This window comes from Talpa occidentalis, unplaced genomic scaffold, assembly GCF_014898055.3.
Source record: "Talpa occidentalis isolate TD23 unplaced genomic scaffold, MPIMG_talOcc4v2.1 talOcc4.10, whole genome shotgun sequence".
NCBI lineage: Eukaryota > Metazoa > Chordata > Mammalia > Eulipotyphla > Talpidae > Talpa > Talpa occidentalis.
In genome coordinates this window covers 13,488,223-13,507,464 of record NW_023600993.1, presented here as the reverse complement: position 1 = coordinate 13,507,464, position 19,242 = coordinate 13,488,223, and the positions used below count along the sequence as shown (strand labels likewise).

At 36.5% G+C, this 19,242-nt stretch overlaps 1 protein-coding gene across 5 annotated transcripts in view; it reads left to right on the top strand.

Moving 5' to 3' along the window:
- The window catches only part of TBC1D5 (TBC1 domain family member 5), a 378,633-nt gene that overhangs the window by 253,604 nt on the left and 105,787 nt on the right, over positions 1–19,242 (top strand). For all 5 annotated transcript variants that reach the window (XM_054691161.1, XM_037524823.2, XM_054691119.1 and 2 more), the window contains one exon: positions 16,415–16,557. In XM_054691161.1, the coding sequence (XP_054547136.1) occupies positions 16,415–16,557 (143 nt within the window). The remainder of the gene's footprint in view (positions 1–16,414; positions 16,558–19,242) is intronic.

The window sequence follows — 19,242 nt, the reverse complement described above, 5'->3', positions numbered from 1 at the left end:
ATTTTATATTAATAAAACTACAATCTGCTTTTGTGACCCATTTTCTAAAACTGAGTATATAATCACTCACCTCTGTTTTTGTTGTTGTTTGTTTTCTTTTTTATCTTCTATGAGGTCAGGAATCCTTTTTGAGTTTGCATATTTGTGCTCCCACAATAAATAATTATTCACTAAAATAAAAACACCAGATTCCTTTAAAATTAAGTTAATTAACAATCTCCTCTCTAAACGTTATCAATTTTAGGTCACCCATCCTGGTAAGGTATAACATGTGCCCATACAGCTGATTGGTTTCTTTCTGAGCAGCAATGCTAAACATATCTCCCCATTATTTATGCCCAGTGTAATACTTTGTAAAGGATGTTTGTTATATAAGCCTATTTATGTTGATGAATGGCTTAGTAGAGACTTAGAACAGTGATTCTGAAATGATCATGAAATTATCCCTATGGCTGTCATAAAGGACCTAAGCAAGGTATCTTCTGTAATTAATATATTCTGACAGCAAAAACTTATTCCATCCTCTGACTCTACAAGAGAGATGCCTATCAGTGGCATGGACTGGTGTTGCGAAAAGTTTTTGTCATCCCAGATACAAAGTAAAGCTGCGGAGTCAGGAAATATCTCATTGGTGCCTGCCTCCAACTCTTTCTTCCCTCTTTATTCAAATTGTTATCCACTGAATATTTCTATATTAAAATTGCTGTTTTATCATCCTTAACTTGAGCTTAATCATTATATAATAATTCACCCCAGGGCCTCCCCAGTGGCACAGCGATTGAGCGCTGGGTGCGAAGCTGCCCGCAGCCTCTACAGCGCCGGTTTGATCCCTGGCCACAGGCGAGGGTCCCACATGGCGCGCAGACCTCCCCTGCCACCCACTGCTCCCCTCAGCAGTGTCCTTCGGTCCTTCTGCCTGTTCTGCTCCCTGCTCTGGCTCTGGTGAATTCTCTCACCCTCCCGTGCTTTTGACAGTACCCAGTGCTTGTATAAATAAATCAATCTTAAAAAAAAAAATTCATCCCAAACATTTGTACCTAATGGCTGATAGCTATTGTTGCTGGACTTGTAGATCCATATATTAAGCCCAAAGAATTGCATTGGTTGTATATAGTGCTTTGAAACTTTTCAGTGGGGAAGTTTTCTCAATAGAACTTTCTTCTTATTTCTTATTCTGATCTCCATGACTTATTTGTGGTGACTTCATCTCATGTTATAGAAAACAACATAGAGTTTACAAAGTAATTGAGCTAGCATCTGAGCATCGCAAACTCTTGAGTGGAGATGTGTGGCTCAAAGAAGGAGGAGTACTGTACTGTAAGTCGGAAGATTTAGAAGTGACTCTCAGTTCTGCAACTGTTTCATTGTATAAGCTGACAAGTCACTTAACCTCTTATTTTCTTCATTTGCCCAATTACTACAGGCCTGGAAGATGATTGCAATTGGATAAATTATGGCAAGTTATGTCAATAGGGAAGCAATAGAACACACTTATGAATACTCATGGAGATTAATAGAGAGCAATTCATACTTGTAGATGTAAAAAGTGATCATATCCCACCCAGATTATCTCTATTGTTTGCTGACAAAGACAGATTAGAAGATCTTTGAAGTCATATCCAGCTTTAACCTACCATGGTTCTTATCTGGATTTTACAAAGATGGCTAGGATGTTTTTTCAGCAAAGATATATTGAAAATCCAGTGTATGCCAGGCACTTTCTTTATAGTAGTGGAAGAGGAAAAAAAAAATCAAAGACAAATCCATGCCTTTATAGAGCTTCTGTTATCATGGGAGAGACACAAAACACATAATATAAATTATGCCTGGCATTAATAAGTGCTATGAAGGAAAGTAGATCGGGATCTTAGTAATACTGGGAACTCAAAATTAAGAGTTGCAACTTTTTTTTTTATTGCAGTACCATTGTTTTACGGCCTTGTTAGTGTTTTGGCTGTATAGAATTTCCCCCTCAAATGCAGTCATCATAACAGAGTTGCAGTTTTGAATGGGTCAGTCAGAGACTTTCTAATTGAAATGGTAGCATTGGAGTAAAGACTTGAAGCAAAGTACTAGTAGGAAATGAAGTCAAAGGGTGCAGGCAGATTGTATGAGATCTTGAAAACCATTATAAGGTCAAAGGCTTTAATTCTTAGATGGTATGCCACTAGAGAAATTTGTGTAGAGACATCACATCGTCTGAAAAACCTTTTGAAAGTATCTTTTGAGAATCAGAGATGAGAATAGACAGTAGGAATACAAGGACAGAAGCAGGAAGATCAGTTAAGAAGCTATTGAAATAATAGTCATTTTTCTACTAGGTGTAATTTTCTGCTACCAAATAAGCTCCCGGACAGAGGTTTTTTGTTTTGATACTGCCTTAACCTCACCATTTATAATAGCAGTGGTTGGATATACTAGGCCCTCAAATATTTTATTAAGGTTAAAGATGAGGACAAAATTGGTATCAGCAAAGTTGGTTTCAAGATAGAAAACCAGGGTGCTAGTGGAAAAACTGGTGACAAACGGTCAGATTATAAATACATTCTGAATGTCAAACTCTTAAGGTTTGCTGATGGATTAAGTGTGGGACATGAAAAGAACAAAAATCAAGGAAAAGTTCACAATGTCTGGTCCCTGAACAACTTGAGAGGTGGACTTGCTATTTACTGATTTGATAACAGTAGTGCAAGAATCAGGAGTTTGACATTGGACATTTTCATTTTGAAATAACATCTAATGTAGAAACAGAGTTTTGGTTCCAGTTAAGATGAGCAAGCACTGTGTACTCTGCTCTCCACGGAATGCAGCTATAAACCTTTATTAGAACAAATGGAATAGCCATTGAGAACTCTGGGAAGTAAATACTACAGGCACTTTGGAGAAGACCAGAACTTGAAGTCCTTCCAAAAAGGCAGTGCTTTTGCCACTTCCTGCCTTCAGGACTCACCCCTCCCTCTCTGGATGAACACAGCTCTGCAATCTTTGATAGGTTATTTCACCTTTTCATCAGTCTTCTGAATATGAGATCAAATTTTTCCTTAGATTATTCTATAAAGTATTTTTGTGTGTGTAGTACCTGTTTATATTTCCATAAGATTATTAATATTCTTCAGATTTTCCTCCTTATGCATTCCATTCCTAGTGCTCAAGAAGTAAAATAACAGTCACACAGATGTTATTTATTCTACCTCTTTTTTCCACTTACCTTAGTGTAATACTGAGATTTTATTATTATTATTTATTTGATTGACTTATGTACTTATTAAACTTTTGCTTTTTTCATATTTGCTATCTTTGTAACTTAATTTGCCGGTCTGTTTTTTTTAAGTCAAGTTTTTCCAAGCGTAGTTTGCAAATGCATTTGAGCTGCAGTCAATACACAGGAGTACACAGAAGGTTCTTTGACTCAGAAATTTCTCTTGTGCACTTTATATTCATTCCCTCCCACAACCCGAGTCCCTGAAAACCACTGATATATTTATATCTATAGTTTTGCTTTTCCTGAATATCATATAATTAGAATAACATGGTTTGTAGCTTTTAAATCTGTGTTTTTTTCACTTGGCATAATAATTTTTAAGATTTATTCATGGTGTCGCCCTTATCCAGTAGCACTCTGGTTTTCATCACTGAGTAGTATTCCACTGTCTGGATTTACCTCAGTTTATCCTTATGCCATTTGAGGGACATTTGAGTTTTTCCTGTTTGGGACAATTATGAATAAAATCACTGTAAATATTTATGTGCAACTGTTTATGTAAACATAGTTTTTATTTTCTTGGATAAATACCAAAGCTCATGTTTTCATTTTCTTAACAAATGTCTTCAAAAAGATGTTGTAAATTTTGATAAAGTCCTTCGTGTCCATTTTTATTTTTCCTTGTTAATTTGTTTCCTCAGAAATGTCTGCATATATCATTGTCACAAAATTTTCTTCTACTTATTTTTAAGACATTTTATAGTTTCTGTCTTTTAGTCTGTTTTCCATTTTAAGTGAATTTTTGTGTTCAATGTGAAATGTAAGTCCAAGATTCAGTGTTTAGCAGTGGTTATACAATTATTCCAACATCATTTGTAAAAAGGCTATCCTTTCCTTGACATCTTTAGCAAAAATCCGTTGACTGTATGTGGGTAGGTCTGTTGTCAAAGTCTCCATTTTGCCCCACTGATCTAGGTGTATTTTACCAGTGCTGTGTTGCTATGATTTCTGTACCGTCATGGTAACTCTGGAACTCACGTAGTATGAACCCTCCAATTTTGCCTTTCTTTTTAAAATTGTTTTGACTATTTTTTTTGCTTATGTATTAATTTATTTTTTTCTTTATATATTTTTACATCATTGTTCATTTTTTTAAAGATTTATTTATTTATGCATACAAGAACTGGGGTACAGGCCAGAGGTGTGAGGGCATGAGAGGATTCACCAGAGAGAGAGTGGGGAACAGAATAGGCAGATCAACTGAAATATACTGCTGAGGGGAGCAGTGGGCGAGTCAGGAGAGGTCTGCTGCTGAGCCATATGGGCAGCTCCCTGACCAGGGATCAAACTCATGCCGCAGTGGCTGCGGACAGTCTCACAGGTTGTGTCTTAACCCCTTGCGCCACCAGGAAGGCCCCATCATTGTTCATTTTTAAACAATGTTTGCAAACATTGTTTTGACTTTTTAAACCTTTACTTTTAATTCATACTTTAGAATCAGCTTGTTGATTTCATTATAAAATAAGATTGAACACATCTTGTTCTATCAAAACAAGCCCTTTCTGAAAAGTCCTGTCAGAAAAATTCATTTGCTACACAGATGACAGCAATAGGGGAAGCTGTGTGCTCTGAGTCTGTCATTCAAGTCAAGGTATTTTTTTGGTGTAAATCTGAATTAGATATTCTTTAGGAATCTAAGAGGGGACTCAAGAGAAGTATGAAAGAAAGGTGGAAGGCACACTGGGCTAGAAGTTGAACCTCATGTTATAAATGTGCAGTCTGCTTTGGATGGGGTGTGCTCCTGCTGCATGGTGAGCCTCTGCCGAGACATCTGTGACATTTAGGCGCCTGTCCTGCCTGTTTGGATTTATGTTTGTGTACTAGGGCGAGCAAAAGATCACTTTTGTATCTCTGATCCATGCAGGAGTTTTTCCATAGGATTTTCTAATGTGTGTATATTCCACAGACCACCTGAAAAAGTACAGCCTTCAGAGAGTTAAGGCTTATTGTTGGCTCCTAAACATGGTTACTTTTCTAAAAAAGTCATATAGATACAGGATGTTTGCCATTATTATTAGAAATTGTGTTTCCTTTAAAACATTGAGATGCAATCCTGTATGCATAAAAAAGTACATTTTCCTTGCTTAGTGTTTAATCTTATTTTTTTAAAACTCTGCACGCAGGCACACACAGTTAATTGTAAAACTGTTTGGGCATTAAGTTTAGCTACTACCTAGGGAGCTAAGGATAAAATGGACCAGTCAACTCCTTTTTAACCCTCTTTTCTTTCTATTTTGCTTTCACTGCAAGGGCAAGGTAATTTGTCACAACTGAGTTGGACTTCTGCATTTCTCTCCAAACCTGTATACCCAAAGTAATGACAATAATGATGACTGCCCTTGTGCCCTCACTGGCATTTTCAGGGTTTTCATTTTCCTCCCTGTCTCTCCCTACCCCCTTGTAAGTCACCTAGGCCTCATGCAGATACATTAGCTCTTCATTTATCTACATTAATGGATAGGAACTAGGGCACATATAATCCCAAATGGTGGATAATCCAAAAACAATTAATACTTGGCTTTGAAATGTATTTAGTAATGTTTTAAATTGTTTTTACCTTCCTAATTATATTTTGCTAATGTTGCCATTAGTTTACATTCCCTGAACATACCCTGGTTGACTGGGGGGCAAAGTGGGGAGGGGAGCCTCGAAAAAGAGTTTCTGTGGGAAGCCAAACTGATAGGGCTTTCTCTGAATTAGAATTTTACTTAGGATAATTTCCATGTTAATGATTGAAAGGTTCAGCTTATGATCCCATCTAAGGCCTTGGATAGTACCTGCCACACTGTTGAAGTTCTGGAAATAGTTTTCAGATGAAGATCCTTACTGTTTTTCATAGCATTCTAACTTATGGTCAGATCATGGTTAGCATGAGCTAGAAGAGGTGGTCAGTGAAGGTTGTCTACCACCCACTAGCCCCTCGCACTCAGATTAGTAAAGATGAATATTGTCAAGTCTTGGACATTTTCTCAATGTGGTGGTGATTCAGAGGCTGTATGGTCAGTAGCAGAGACTTAATATAGGGACCCTTTAAAAATAGAGATGAGCAGGGCCTCCCCAGTGGCGCAGTGGGTTGAGCACAGAGCTGTGAAGCTGTCCACAGCCCCTGCAGTGCAGGTTTGATTCCTGGCCGGCCAGGGAGATTCCCACATGGCATGGCAGACCTCCCCTGTTGTGCCTGCTGCTCCCCTTAGCAGTGCTTTCAATCCATCTGCCTGATCTGCTCTTCACTCTGTCTCCGGTGAATCCTCTCACCCTCCCGCACCTCTGACCTCTACCCCAGCTATTGTATAAATAAAAAAAAAATCTTTTAAAAAAAAGAATAAAGATAAGCTATTTTTTTTAATGCACAAGCATAGTTTGGAATAGGCATGGAGATGATGTATAATCCTTCCAGTACAACTTTTCTTGGTAATACAAGCATCTAAAATAAAATAAACAATAATACGACAATAACTTCTCAACTAAAGGTCCATGGATCAACTAAACTCCTGAAATGGTTTTCTCATGAGCAGGTGGGGTGTGTGTGTGTGTGTGTGTGTGTGTTAGAGGTGATGATTTATAAACTTATTTAAATTCTCAAAAAAATTCACAGTCCCTCTCTGCGGTATAGAAAATTGAAGTTTCACTATTTTATGTTTTTCATAAACTTTCTAAAGAAGGAAAAAACCTACCAGTTGCCATGACCTCTCAAACTTGTCTCCATTTAAACTTCAGAAATATTGGAGAAAGTAATTTTGCATATTTCTGTAAGTATAACTAGTTCCAGGGCACAGGTGTAAGCTGAAAAGTCAGGAGTCTGTTGAAAAACTGATGGTACAAATGGAAACTGGCATAACGGTGTATGATAATAGAACTCTGATCTGCGTAAACCACAGAAGTCAAACCATGACCTCTGCAGCTGAATCAGCCCAGAACAGCCAGGACTTTGTCAACTTAAATGTTTTTGCCTACTTCCAACTCAGAACCACCCAGAGAAAAATAAAAATGTTCCCCAAACAGTCATGTATGAAGCTCCTCTTCTAGTTAGCCACAGTCCACTTACAACCCCCATACAAGCATACCTGAAGCCTTCCCTTCTGATAAAACGTTTTCACTCCCCTGGCTGCTGTTGACTCTTGGCCAAACACAAGTGATAGTAACTGAGTAAATAGCTTCTGCTCATTCCCATTTGGGTGGCCTTCCTTTTTTTCTACAGTGTGTTGAGATTTCAGAGCTTCCAGGAAAACTCCCTCTCCTGAAATCTGTCTTCCACCAGGATATCATGGTCGGGGAGGAGGTGAGGAAGACATCTCTTAGAATTTAGCTCTTGATTTTTCCTGGAATAACAATTTAGAAGTGTTTTCTGTTTTGGAGACAGAACCAGCTGTGCAAGTTGATAGCACAGAGCTTCAGGAGAATGCTTCAGAGGTAATGTAGGATAAATACCAAGCAGATGACCATTCAGCCAGACTCCCATGATCAAAGACTTCTGCATTGGAGGGAGACCATGCCTTTCAGGTCTTGGTGGCACTGGGCTCTCTGTTCCTTGTGTACACTTGGCACTTCGCTCATGGGCTCTGTCTCTATACTTAGCTAATCAGCCATGTCCCAACTCTCTTACCTCATTAGAGCCAATCATGAGAGGCCCAGGAGAGCCATTAGCTCAGGGCTGAACACAAAGGGCCTGAAATATAGTGTTCGTTCTGCCTTCAATGAGATTATATGTATGCATCACAGTAAATTTGGGTTTAAAAAACATTGACTTGTAAATGTTAACATTTAAAATATGTTACAATTTTAGAGCCTTGTTTTGGCATTTCTTCATCTGATAATATGCTGGGAGCTTTTAAAAATCCAAGTGTCCCAGCTTCTCTCAACCTTTGGGAGGCCACCTCCTTCACTCGTTCTTATTGGGTTAAGTTTTTAGTGGCATTTTCCTGGGGAGGGGGTGTCAGTATAGAAGCAGTAGAGATAGAATGTGAAGAAAGGTGCGGTTTGTGAGCTTTGTGTCCCCGCCATTAGATTGCGTCCTGGCCACTAGTCTAGTCCAGTGTCTGTATATTGAGTAAGTGGATTTGAGGATTGACACCCAGGACTAGGCTGAGGAGAGGAGATGTGGAAGGAATCCACAGCTTCCTATGAAGTGATTCTCATCAGTGCTCTGCAGATCAGTAGCATCAGCAACTTAAGGGAAACTAATTCAAAATGCAAATTATCAGCCGCTACATAAATCTCAGAATCAGAATCAAAAAATTTTGAGGATGGTTTCTAGCAATCTGTGTTGTAACAAGCCCTCCAAACGAGTCTGTGCATACTAAAGTTTGCGACCACTACTTCAACTAGAAGAGGCATCCAATAGTTATTTTTCTCCTCCTGGAGTAACATTTTACATACATACATGGTGGGTTTTAGGCCTCCTGACACCATGTGCTAAAATGGGCAGTAAGTAGGGATTTGCCTTCTCAAACTTCAGTATGCCTGCAGGACACCTGGAGGTCCTGCTAAAGTGAGGGTTCTGATCCAGTAAGATACTGTGAGGGCCTGAGAGTCTGCATTTCTAATTAGTTCCCAGCTGTGGGGACTGGTCCTAGGATGGCACTTTGTCACAAGGTCCTAGTAGCCGATAGCCCCAGCTGCAGAACCACTCAAGGTATGGGTAGCAAGGGCTAGAGTTCAGGAAACAAAAGGGTGAGGTCTAAGAGGGTGTAGGAGGACTTGATCAATTCCAACATGGGTTTAATCACTTATTATTTAGTATGCAATCCAGGGATCCCTCCAGAAGTAAGGAAGCCATAAAAAGAAAATGTCTGTTGAGCAGCCAGGAAGCCTGAGATAGATCAGAGGCTTAGCCTCAAGGTCAAGAAAAGATCATTGGTCAAGAAGAACTTATCTGAAGAGGAAGATTCTTTTTAATTTAATAAATATTTGTTCATCCTCTACTCTGGGTAACACTCGGTATCCTTGAGAAGCCGTGATCTGCCAGAGGGAGAGAGGGCAAACCAAACTATCAGTCCCTAACCCTTTATCTCTGGAAAATGCAAATAAGAGGCAGTGACACTAACATATGGACCCTCCAGACATCAGCCCTCAGTGAAGCACTGTCCTAGCCTCTGAGCAGCCAGGCAAGGTCTGATAGGGAAGAAGATGGAGCCAGTGTAAACTAACCCCAGAGCCAGTGAACTAACTTCTAACTTAAAGCAGTAGGTAAATGAGAAAAGGTCAAAAGGAGTCAGATAATCTTGGTAGTTTGTAGAAATGAATTCAGGTGGGCACTTTTGATGATGGATGACCAGCCTCTGTGTTTGTGGACTTACCTCCATGCTGGATCACATGAATCCTGACATTTGTCAGCTTTGTGCTATACCTCATGCTAGTTCTTGCCAGATGTATATAAATGTATTGGATTTATGCAGATGAAGTTGCAACGTCTTATTCGTTGAGGTTAAGATCCAATTGGCATTTGACATACTCTATAAAACAATTTCAAAGAATAATGTCATGCTAGTTTTGTTTTTCAAATGATTTTCAGGTTAGGGAGGATAGAAGCAATTATTTTTAGCAATTTTCAGTATGCTTTTTTAGAAAACTGATTGATCATCATTCCCTTTCCTGAAGGTACAACGACAGAATGAATCCTATTTACAGACTCTAGAAGTAAAAGTTGTCTATAATATGCATAAAGACCTGTGTTCACAGAGCCTAAAATTAATTTGCTGAACATGACCACCAATGACACATCAATTCTTCGTGTCATTATTAGACCGTAGTGGCTTCCAAGAAATTTCCTTAAGATATCCAGTAGCTCACTTGTAACGGTGCCTGAGTAAGTGATAGGGTATAATGATTACTTCTCTTTACCCCCATAGTCCTCTTAGGTCAGGACTGAGATTCCATGGACATGCTTGGAATTTCGTACAATAGGAACTCAAAGAGAGCATACCTGCCTCATGTGACTAAATCTCTGTTGGTGAATGGCCATCTTTCAGTAACTTCCCTTGAATTTGCTAATAAACAACACATTCTAAAATCACTTGGTTCTTAAAGTACCATCCTTCTATTCTAAACAGCAAGTGTACCTCTAAAAGAGGAATGGAAAGTGGGCCTCTCTGGTGGCACAGGGGTTAACACGCAACCTATGAAGCAATCTGCAGCCACTGCAGCGCGAGTTCGATTCCCATCCAGCCAGGGAGAAACCCACAAGGCGGGACAGACCTCTCTTGTCTCACCTGCTGCTCCCCTCAGCAGTGTATTTCGGTCCATCTGCCTGTTCTGTTCCCGGCTCTGTCTCTGGTGAATCCTCTCACCCCCGCCCGCCCCACCCTGCATCTCTGGCCTGTAACCCAGTTCTTGTATAAAAATAAATAAATCTTTAAACAAAAAAAAAAAAAAAAGAGGAGTGGAAATATTCAAGGACTGCACAGCCTCAAAACTTAATGATGGCCGTCTCATCTGCCCAACATTTTCATGAGTATCTCATACCCTTGGAAGAACATAGATACACAAGTCTCTGCTTTCCATTCAGACTATTTTTGCAAAGGGCGTGTTACAGTGGTTCTGACAAAACAGCTTCAAACACTTGCCAAAGAGAATAAATTACAGTAGGAATGGGTGATAATTATTAGGAACTTATTTTTGGAATAAGAAACCTTCCTTAATAAAGGGCTATGTACTGCCCTCTGAAAGGAAGAGAGAATTTTTCCCCCAAAGTGAAAAATACACTTTTACAGCTTATGTACATATCCTGTGAGGGTTAAATTAGGTCTACCGTGTATTTCCCGAAAGCCAAATTCATGCTGGGTTCAACCCATGGATTACAAGGAGCACTTAGCAAAGATAACTTATTTGAGGTTTTAGTTCTTTTTTTTTTCTTTTTGTGGGACCCTCGCCGGCGGCGGGGAACGAACCAGCGCCACAGAGGCTGCGGGCAGCCTCGCAGCCCAGCGCTCAACTGCTGCGCCACCAGGGGAGGCCGTAGTTCTTTCTATTTTTGAAGCAGAATTTGATGGACTTGAAATCTTCAAATCTTTCTGTTAGATAAGCAGACCCCAAACACTTTTAAGAGAACCTATTTTGAAATAATTGACTATATAAAAATAATTAGTAAACAGACTAAGTATCTTCCAATGCTGTATTCTGTAAACACCTTAAAGAATAAGAAATGTGAAATTGGGGGAAAATGATTTATTTTGACTTCCATCTTTTGTGGTTGTGCTTTCCGAAGAAGTTAGAATTAAAGATGAGAATGCCTCGTGACCCTAATTACAATAACTGCAGTAATTTTAAGACCATTTTCACAGAGTTGACGTAAAGGAAAACTCGGGCTACACCAATATAAAAAGAACTGAGTACAAAAGAACCAATATAAGAAGAGCCTAAATTCAGTCAATGGCATGCCAACCATGAGAGAATTCTGGGTTTGCCTTTGTTTTTCTCTGACAGGAGAATATAGAATTTGGATTCTGTGTTTACTCCCTACTAGGAATGGGCTATGTAAATATTAATTGTTAGTTGTAAAAAGTGCAATTGAAGAGAAAGCAAACGACAAAATTAATATCATTAAGCAAAAATCTAACGTTGCTTTTTTGTGCTCCACTATGCTTACCCATTGCTATCATTTCATGATCACAGATCACTTAAGAGAATCTTAAAATGTTGGCTAAATTAAACTGAATATACCTTTTCTACTTTGCTCACTAAGGGGTCGTTAAAGGGGGAAAAAATGGGAAATGAAGTTCTAATGTATAAATATCTTTCACCAGATATCACTCACCAGACTTCTGGGATTAAGGCTATGTTTATTTAAACCTCAGTCAAATTGGTCCTTTTCATAAACTGATAGTTAAAAAAATGGATTTCTCTTAGTGTTTCCACGGGTCATTCACCAAACATTAGCACCATCAGGAGTTACTGATCCCTTGGGAACAGCAGGTTAATTACACAGAAATTTAAAACTGAGAGTAGTGGTATAAGTACAAATGTAGAACCTGTTGTCTTTCAGTGGTTTATTAAATTTAATACATCAGATGGTCTTTTTTGCTTATGTAGATTTTAATTACTAAGTAGGTCTGGTAAAATATGAATTATTGTATTATCACAAGTGATAAAATATATAGTTATGAGCATTACAGTCTGCAGGTGTAACATACATAAAGCAAGATTAATAATATCATTTAAGCAATTAAACTGAAGCTCTCTTTAAGGGGGAAAGAAAAGTGTATTGCTACCCTTAAGTATAACGTAAACTCACAAAATATTTTTAACTATAATAAAATGATGTCAGTTTTAGGAGTGACTTATTGTAAGACCTCATTTCTTAGAGTAAGTTTTCCTTTCTAAGAATATAAAAGCTTACTGAAATAATTTCTATTACTAGCTCATCCCATAAAGAACTGAATTTTTCCTTGCCTTTTAGACTCAATGAAAATAGACCAAAATAGAACAGGAAATTTCGTGGGTGGTGAATATATGCATGAACTAAATTCGATTGGGATTAAAATGATTAAATTGTTGATAAGGTCACTGATGGTCCCAAAGCGTTCCACTAGTCATATGGTACCTCTAAACTACTTTGAAAATTTGACCTTGTTTTCTCATAATTGCAAAAAATATATGGTAAACTGCATTTTGCTTTAATTTAGTATTCTTGCATGTACCACTTAAGTCTTCTTTAAAAGAAACATGCTAGGCATCTAATAATAAATTTTTTTTCCTTATGTGTTTCTGGGGTTTGTTCCACTTCCTGAATTATTTTTGTGCTGCCTCTAACAAGACCAATGCCTGTACTTGCAATTTAGCTCTACCTTTGCTTCCTTAGCATGACAGGTGGCTTTACAGTGAGATTAACACGATCTTGGTAAACACATAGAGACCTAGCAAAGGCATAGAGCTCGTTACAAAGAACATTTTGGTGTTTTCTCTCTCTCTCTCTCTCTCCTCTCTCTCTCTTTCTCTCTCTCTCTCTCTCTCTCTCTCACACACACACACACACACACACACACACACTCACACAATGTGGTCCTTACCCTGCAAATGTTTAGCAATATATTCAGCAAGGTGAAACTTCAAAAATAAAGCAATGCAAGACATTTATTAAGCGACACATCATAGATTATATGTTAAATATAAAAGTGCTGAAGACTTACATTCTGTGTAGTTTGGAAGATACGTTTTATACAATGTAGGTAACTAGATATTTGCATTTCAGTCTCCTAATGGTGCTGCAGTGGAGTTTGCTGTGTGTTATATATCTGCAGGACCAATTTTTGAAGCTAAATTAACACAATCAGCCTAATCAAAAGGTTGCAAGAGTAGTTTGAGCAATAATGGGGCACTGTGTTATAGAAATAATAGAATATAAATTATTTCTTAATAATAGTCTAATTTCTTTCTTTTTTCTTTTTTTGGTCATGTAGCACTATCTGTGATGAAACCAAAGGTATAATTGTCCAAAAGAAAATAATAATTTGAGCTGTAAAGATTAGAGGTCATGTTGTAATCTCATCTGTGCTATGGATTAACCTTCATCAGTTTTGTCCTTTTTTTGTTAATGCTACAGCAAGATAGATGTCAGCTTTTCAAAAGTCATTTTGCTTTGATTAGAAGACAAGGAAAATATACAGAAAATGTTCCCCCTACATCTTGTTCTGAAGCAACACCCTTCAGAATACAATAGCAGTAGTTACAAGGTGGCCTTTTTTAAATAAGGAAAGCATTAAGGTGACCCTCAAGAGTAAAAGGGTCAAGTTCATATCTCTTTTACAGATTTGATGCATGAATTTTACACTGGCATCCAAACTTAAACTAGGAGGAATCAGTTAAATATCAATTTTCCATTTTGAAACTGCCAAAATTTGCCTATCCATTAATTAGCTAAGCTAATTCTTTTTTAAATTTTAGTTATTTATTCTTCAGTTTTTAAAGGCATACTTGACAAATAAAACTATAAGATATTTGAAGTGTACATTGTGATGATTTCATGTATGTATACATTGTAGAAGGGTTCTCCCCATCTAGTTAATTAACAGTTTGGTCAACTCACATATTTATATTTTTCTAATGAGAATCTTTAAATTCTGCTCTTTTATAAATTTCAATTATACAATATAGTGTTAGCTGCTATAGTCACATTGTTGTACTGTACATTCTCATCCATTTTTTTTAACTGACAGATTTTCATCCAGTTCCACATTCTAAATGTTTGAGACTTTTAAGAATGCAGGTATTTCTGATATATATCCATATGTATACAGAGAAAAATAGGTAGATCTGATAGCTAGCCACATTTTTTTTTTAATTCTTTAAACAGGTACCCAAAATTGTCTACTGTGGGTACTGTTTGATTTGCCCACTCTCCAGTTCCCCTGGTACACTTTGCAAAACCAGTTCTTTGTAACTAAAAAGAGCAACCTATTTAATTTAGATATATTTTTGTACTTCTTATGAGAGTAAATATTAGTCCTTGCAATTTGTAAGAATTAGAAATATACAGGGAAGTAATGGCTTTGTTCTAAACCATATAAATATAGGCATATTAACAAAAAAAATTTGTTTCAGTCATCCCTGTTATTAGCAGTGGAGTAAAAATCAAAAGATACAAATTGTAAATAACACTAACATTTTTAAATGTTACTTTTTTTCCTGAAAATTGAATAATATCACAGATGTATTTGAAAATGAAATGTAATTATTCTGTTGATCATTATGATAACATGCCTAAAAATACTTAAGTATTTGATGATACGGTTCCTAATAAACTGTGACATATATGTGGTTAGGCACTATTTTGCCATAGCTTTGATTTCCTGATACGCACTGAAAGCATTTGAATTTGGTTTTTTTTTTTTTGGTTTTACTTTAACCCCACAGATGATTCTATTTAGTGCCTAATTTTACAAAGAAGTAATACCTTTTAAATTTTAAAGAATTTCATCTGTAGTGTACTATATAGTAGTGCTAGAAATTTGGAATTTTCAATTCTTTACACTCTGCCAGAATGACATGGAACTATAAATGCAGTTCCTAGAGAAGGCTTGTATATGGAAATGTAGCCGTTACATAAAGTTAAAAATAAATGGACAGCAACATAATAAAGTGAATTATTTTAATTTTCATGTAAGAATTAGATGAAAATAACTTAATATTTATTGAAAGTCTAAAGTATTACTATTTATGATATATAGATATATAGAGACCTTTTTTCATGTTCTTATTCAAAGAATTCTTGTGTCTCCTCTGTGGCATAGATGTATCCATTTTCCTGGCAAAACTGTTTTTTGAAAAATGCCCTTAAAAGGATAACCTCACTAATAAAAGTATACATCAATTCTAAAGTTAAAAATTGAGTGGCTCATGCTCAGCGAAATAAGCCAAAAAGAAAAAGAAAAATACCGGATGGTCTCACTCATAGCAGGAATCTAGAAAACTTAAATAAGGGACCAGGAAAATGAATAACTATAAGAAAGTGAAAATCAAAATCAACAAAAAACTATGAACCAGAGACACTTTTAGGGGGCAGGGGTGGGAGGGGAGGGATTGGGTCAGAATGGGGGGCTGCAATTGTATGGGGAATATAACAATAAAATTTATTAAAAAAAAAAAAATTGAGTGGCAATGTATATTTCATTTGAAATAACTGTCTGTTCTTGATTTTTAAAATGTTTATCCCCAATTCTAATTTTAAATTAAATATTTTAAATAGGAATGAAATATAAAAATGCAGTTTTCTGTTCAACTGTAGTAATTTGTCATGTAACCATTTACCAAAGTCCGGTTAACAACAACCAAAAATCAGGGAGTGATTATGTAATTTTGGAAAAGCATGTTTTCCTCCATAAAATGCATTATCTTACCTATGAGGCAACTATCAAACCACTATACATTCTTTTTTTTTTTGTCTCTTTAAGATGTGTGATTTCTATTAAATATGAAAGATTTCCATCCTTTTCAAGTATTCTACTTGTGTTTTATGCATGTAAAATTGTTTAATAATTCTAACCTAATTATAAAATTTATTTGAAAGTTTAAAACTTGGATTTTGTTGTGTATTTTCAATATATTTGCTCAGTGTGATCAGTTTTAAAATTTCCGGCTTTTTCCACGTTACAGGAGAAAATGATTCCTCTTTATATAACTCTCAAAAGTACCATTTTCTGCATTTTTTTTCCCCTCCAGACGGTGGGTCCGGCTGCTGTTTGGCCGAGAGTTCCCCCTGCAGGATCTCCTGGTGGTCTGGGATGCCTTGTTTGCAGATGGCCTCAGCCTGAGTTTAGTGGATTATATTTTCATAGCCATGTTACTCTATATCCGAGATGCTTGTAAGTATTAATGACCCTGCCTACATTCAAGGAGGTGGTTCTAATTTTTTTAATGTGTTTTATCTTCAAATATACTTTTTTTTTTAATTCTGATTTACACATACTACACTTTTATAGTAAGCAATATATTGAAGTTTTAAAGGAATACCCTTAGCATCTCTTTTGTCAGTGAACCATGTACATTTTGGGAGATGTGGGTGATTTTATTCTGAGTGAATTGGAATATTCTTCAGAACCATTTTTCTAAAGACTTTACTCCTGCTTTAATCTCCTCATTACGCTCACTTGTGAAACACACATATAAAAAGCCAGTATTTCAGATATGTTTAGAGCTCCACCTTCTGACAGGTAGGGAGTATTCAAGGATATTTATTATGAGATTGAAACTACTTTTATAGAATCATAACTTGCCAATAAAAATTGAATATTATGTTTAAAGATATTTTAATTTCTCAAATATAGGAAAATTTTTTCTCAGTATAGTGCCAAGTGGTAGACATATCCCCATCAGATCTACCTTAAGGTGCTAGAAAGCCAGTGTTTATCTCTTTTGAATAATCCTCAGTTTAAAGAAAATATCAGAGCATGTTTTAAATTTCAAAATAACTCAAGTTGTTTTCCTTTTCAGAAAAATAATCACAGTTCACAAAACAAGATTTGTAAGCCAGAATATAATTAGGAAAGATTGCACAAAGTAATGACTAAATAGGAAATAAAAAGCTGTCATAAGAATAGGACTTTGTCAGAAGAACATAAACTATTTGGAATCATTCATAATCTTGACTGTTAAATTGTTATGTAGTTCTCTTTATTTGTTCATTGAATACCAGTTGTGCCAGATGCTCTTGTTATGCCTCTAGTAACACTAATAATATTCTTTAAAATTTTAGACTAGACTTTCTTAATTCCCCCCAAATTACTTGAATGAATGTGACAAGAGCATCACATTTTATCAAAAAAAAATTGTGGTTTTTTTTTTTTTTTCTGTGCCTTTAAGGTCAAATAGTTTGGATTTTGACAGACAGTGAAAAGTTCTTTCTTCTGAGTCAGAGCTAATCATATATGAACATGGAAATCGTGGGAAACATCTGGAAAGTGGGAAAGGCTATTTGGGTAGATTTGATGGATAATACATGTTTGGATATTCAGTACTAATCTCCCATTGTAAAGTTGTGTGTGTATTTTTTTAATGTAAGTAATAAAAGACAAAAAGAACCTTTTTTATTAAAATGAAGACTATGGATAATATTTTTATGAAATTTCCCAAATTATTGAAATGTATTCTGATTTTCTGTGGTCTTAAACAATTGTTTGTTCTTAACTTTGGTGCATCACAGCTCTGTTTTAATTTAATCATCCTGTCTCCTATGCTAAAATCTACTTTTTAAAGCCCTTACACATTTTAATCCCTCCACTTATGACTTTATAAAACATATAGGCACATGTGGGAAAATGCAGGGGAAGTGAAGTTGTTTACTCATTTCTCTGTTTAGCCCAACTTAATATTCTTGGTTAAATCTATCACAGTGGATGAGATCTTTAAAAAAATAATAGGGTGACTATTAGATATATAAGGGATACTGCACCTCTCTTCAAGAAGCTTACCAACTGTAAAGAAAGATTGACACAATTTCAAGCTAACACATTAGTTGCTAATATTAAGATAGTACAAAAGATTAAAGGAGAGGTACTGAGCTCCCCTCTGAATCAGCTGTGAGTGACTAGAAAAAATGGTGGCTGTGCCAGTAATTGAGTAAGGGGATCTGCATTCTAGGCAGAAGTAACAGAGTAATAGCATGAACAAAGACTTGGAAGTGAGAAGCTTTAATGAGTGTGAGTGTGTGAGTGTGTGTGTGTGTGTGTGTGTGTTTCTGTTCCTACCAACTGTTTTTTTATTATTATTAGAGTTCAAAGGGTAGAGGAAGCTCTCAGGTTATCAGGTTATAAGACTGAAAAAGTAAGCAGGAATGAAATGGTGATGAATGCCATTGACCTGTAATCCATCAGGAGTTATTGAAAGAAAGATTCAAAGAAGTATGGTCAGTTTTAGATCACTCTGGCAGCAGTAGGGAAGGTAGACTTAAAGGAGACAAAACTAGAGCTAGGAAATCAGATAAAAGATTATGACCACAGTCCAGGAGGGGAAATGATGGATTAGGTGAATCTTCAAAGTGAAAGTCAGCATGTCTTAGTTGTTAAATATGATGGGTGGGACAGAACTGGAAGTCTAAAATCATCCCCACCTTGGATGGTTGAGTAACTGGGTAATATATACACTTAGGGAATAAATAAGGGTTAACAAATTTTAGGAATGTAAATGATTGACTTTGCCCATGCTAAATTAGAGATACCTGTAAGAAATGATAACCTGAAAATTTAGAAAAATAAAGCTCAATGTCAGTGTCAAGGCAATAGGTTGAAAATTGTTAAAAGGTGTGTGTTGAAGTAGTAACAACAATGTGATCTCTTCAGAATAGGGTGACCATATAGCCAACTTGTTCAGGACACCTTGGTTTACACCTGCTCTTCAGAGTAGTAATTATTAATACTACCCTCTTTCATTCTCAAAGGCATCCCATTCCTATAACAATAATATGAACAGCCTGCCTCAGGTGAGTGCATATAGAAAGAGCATGGGCAAAGACAGAACTCTGTGTGTAACGTCAATGTTTAGGAGCACTGGAG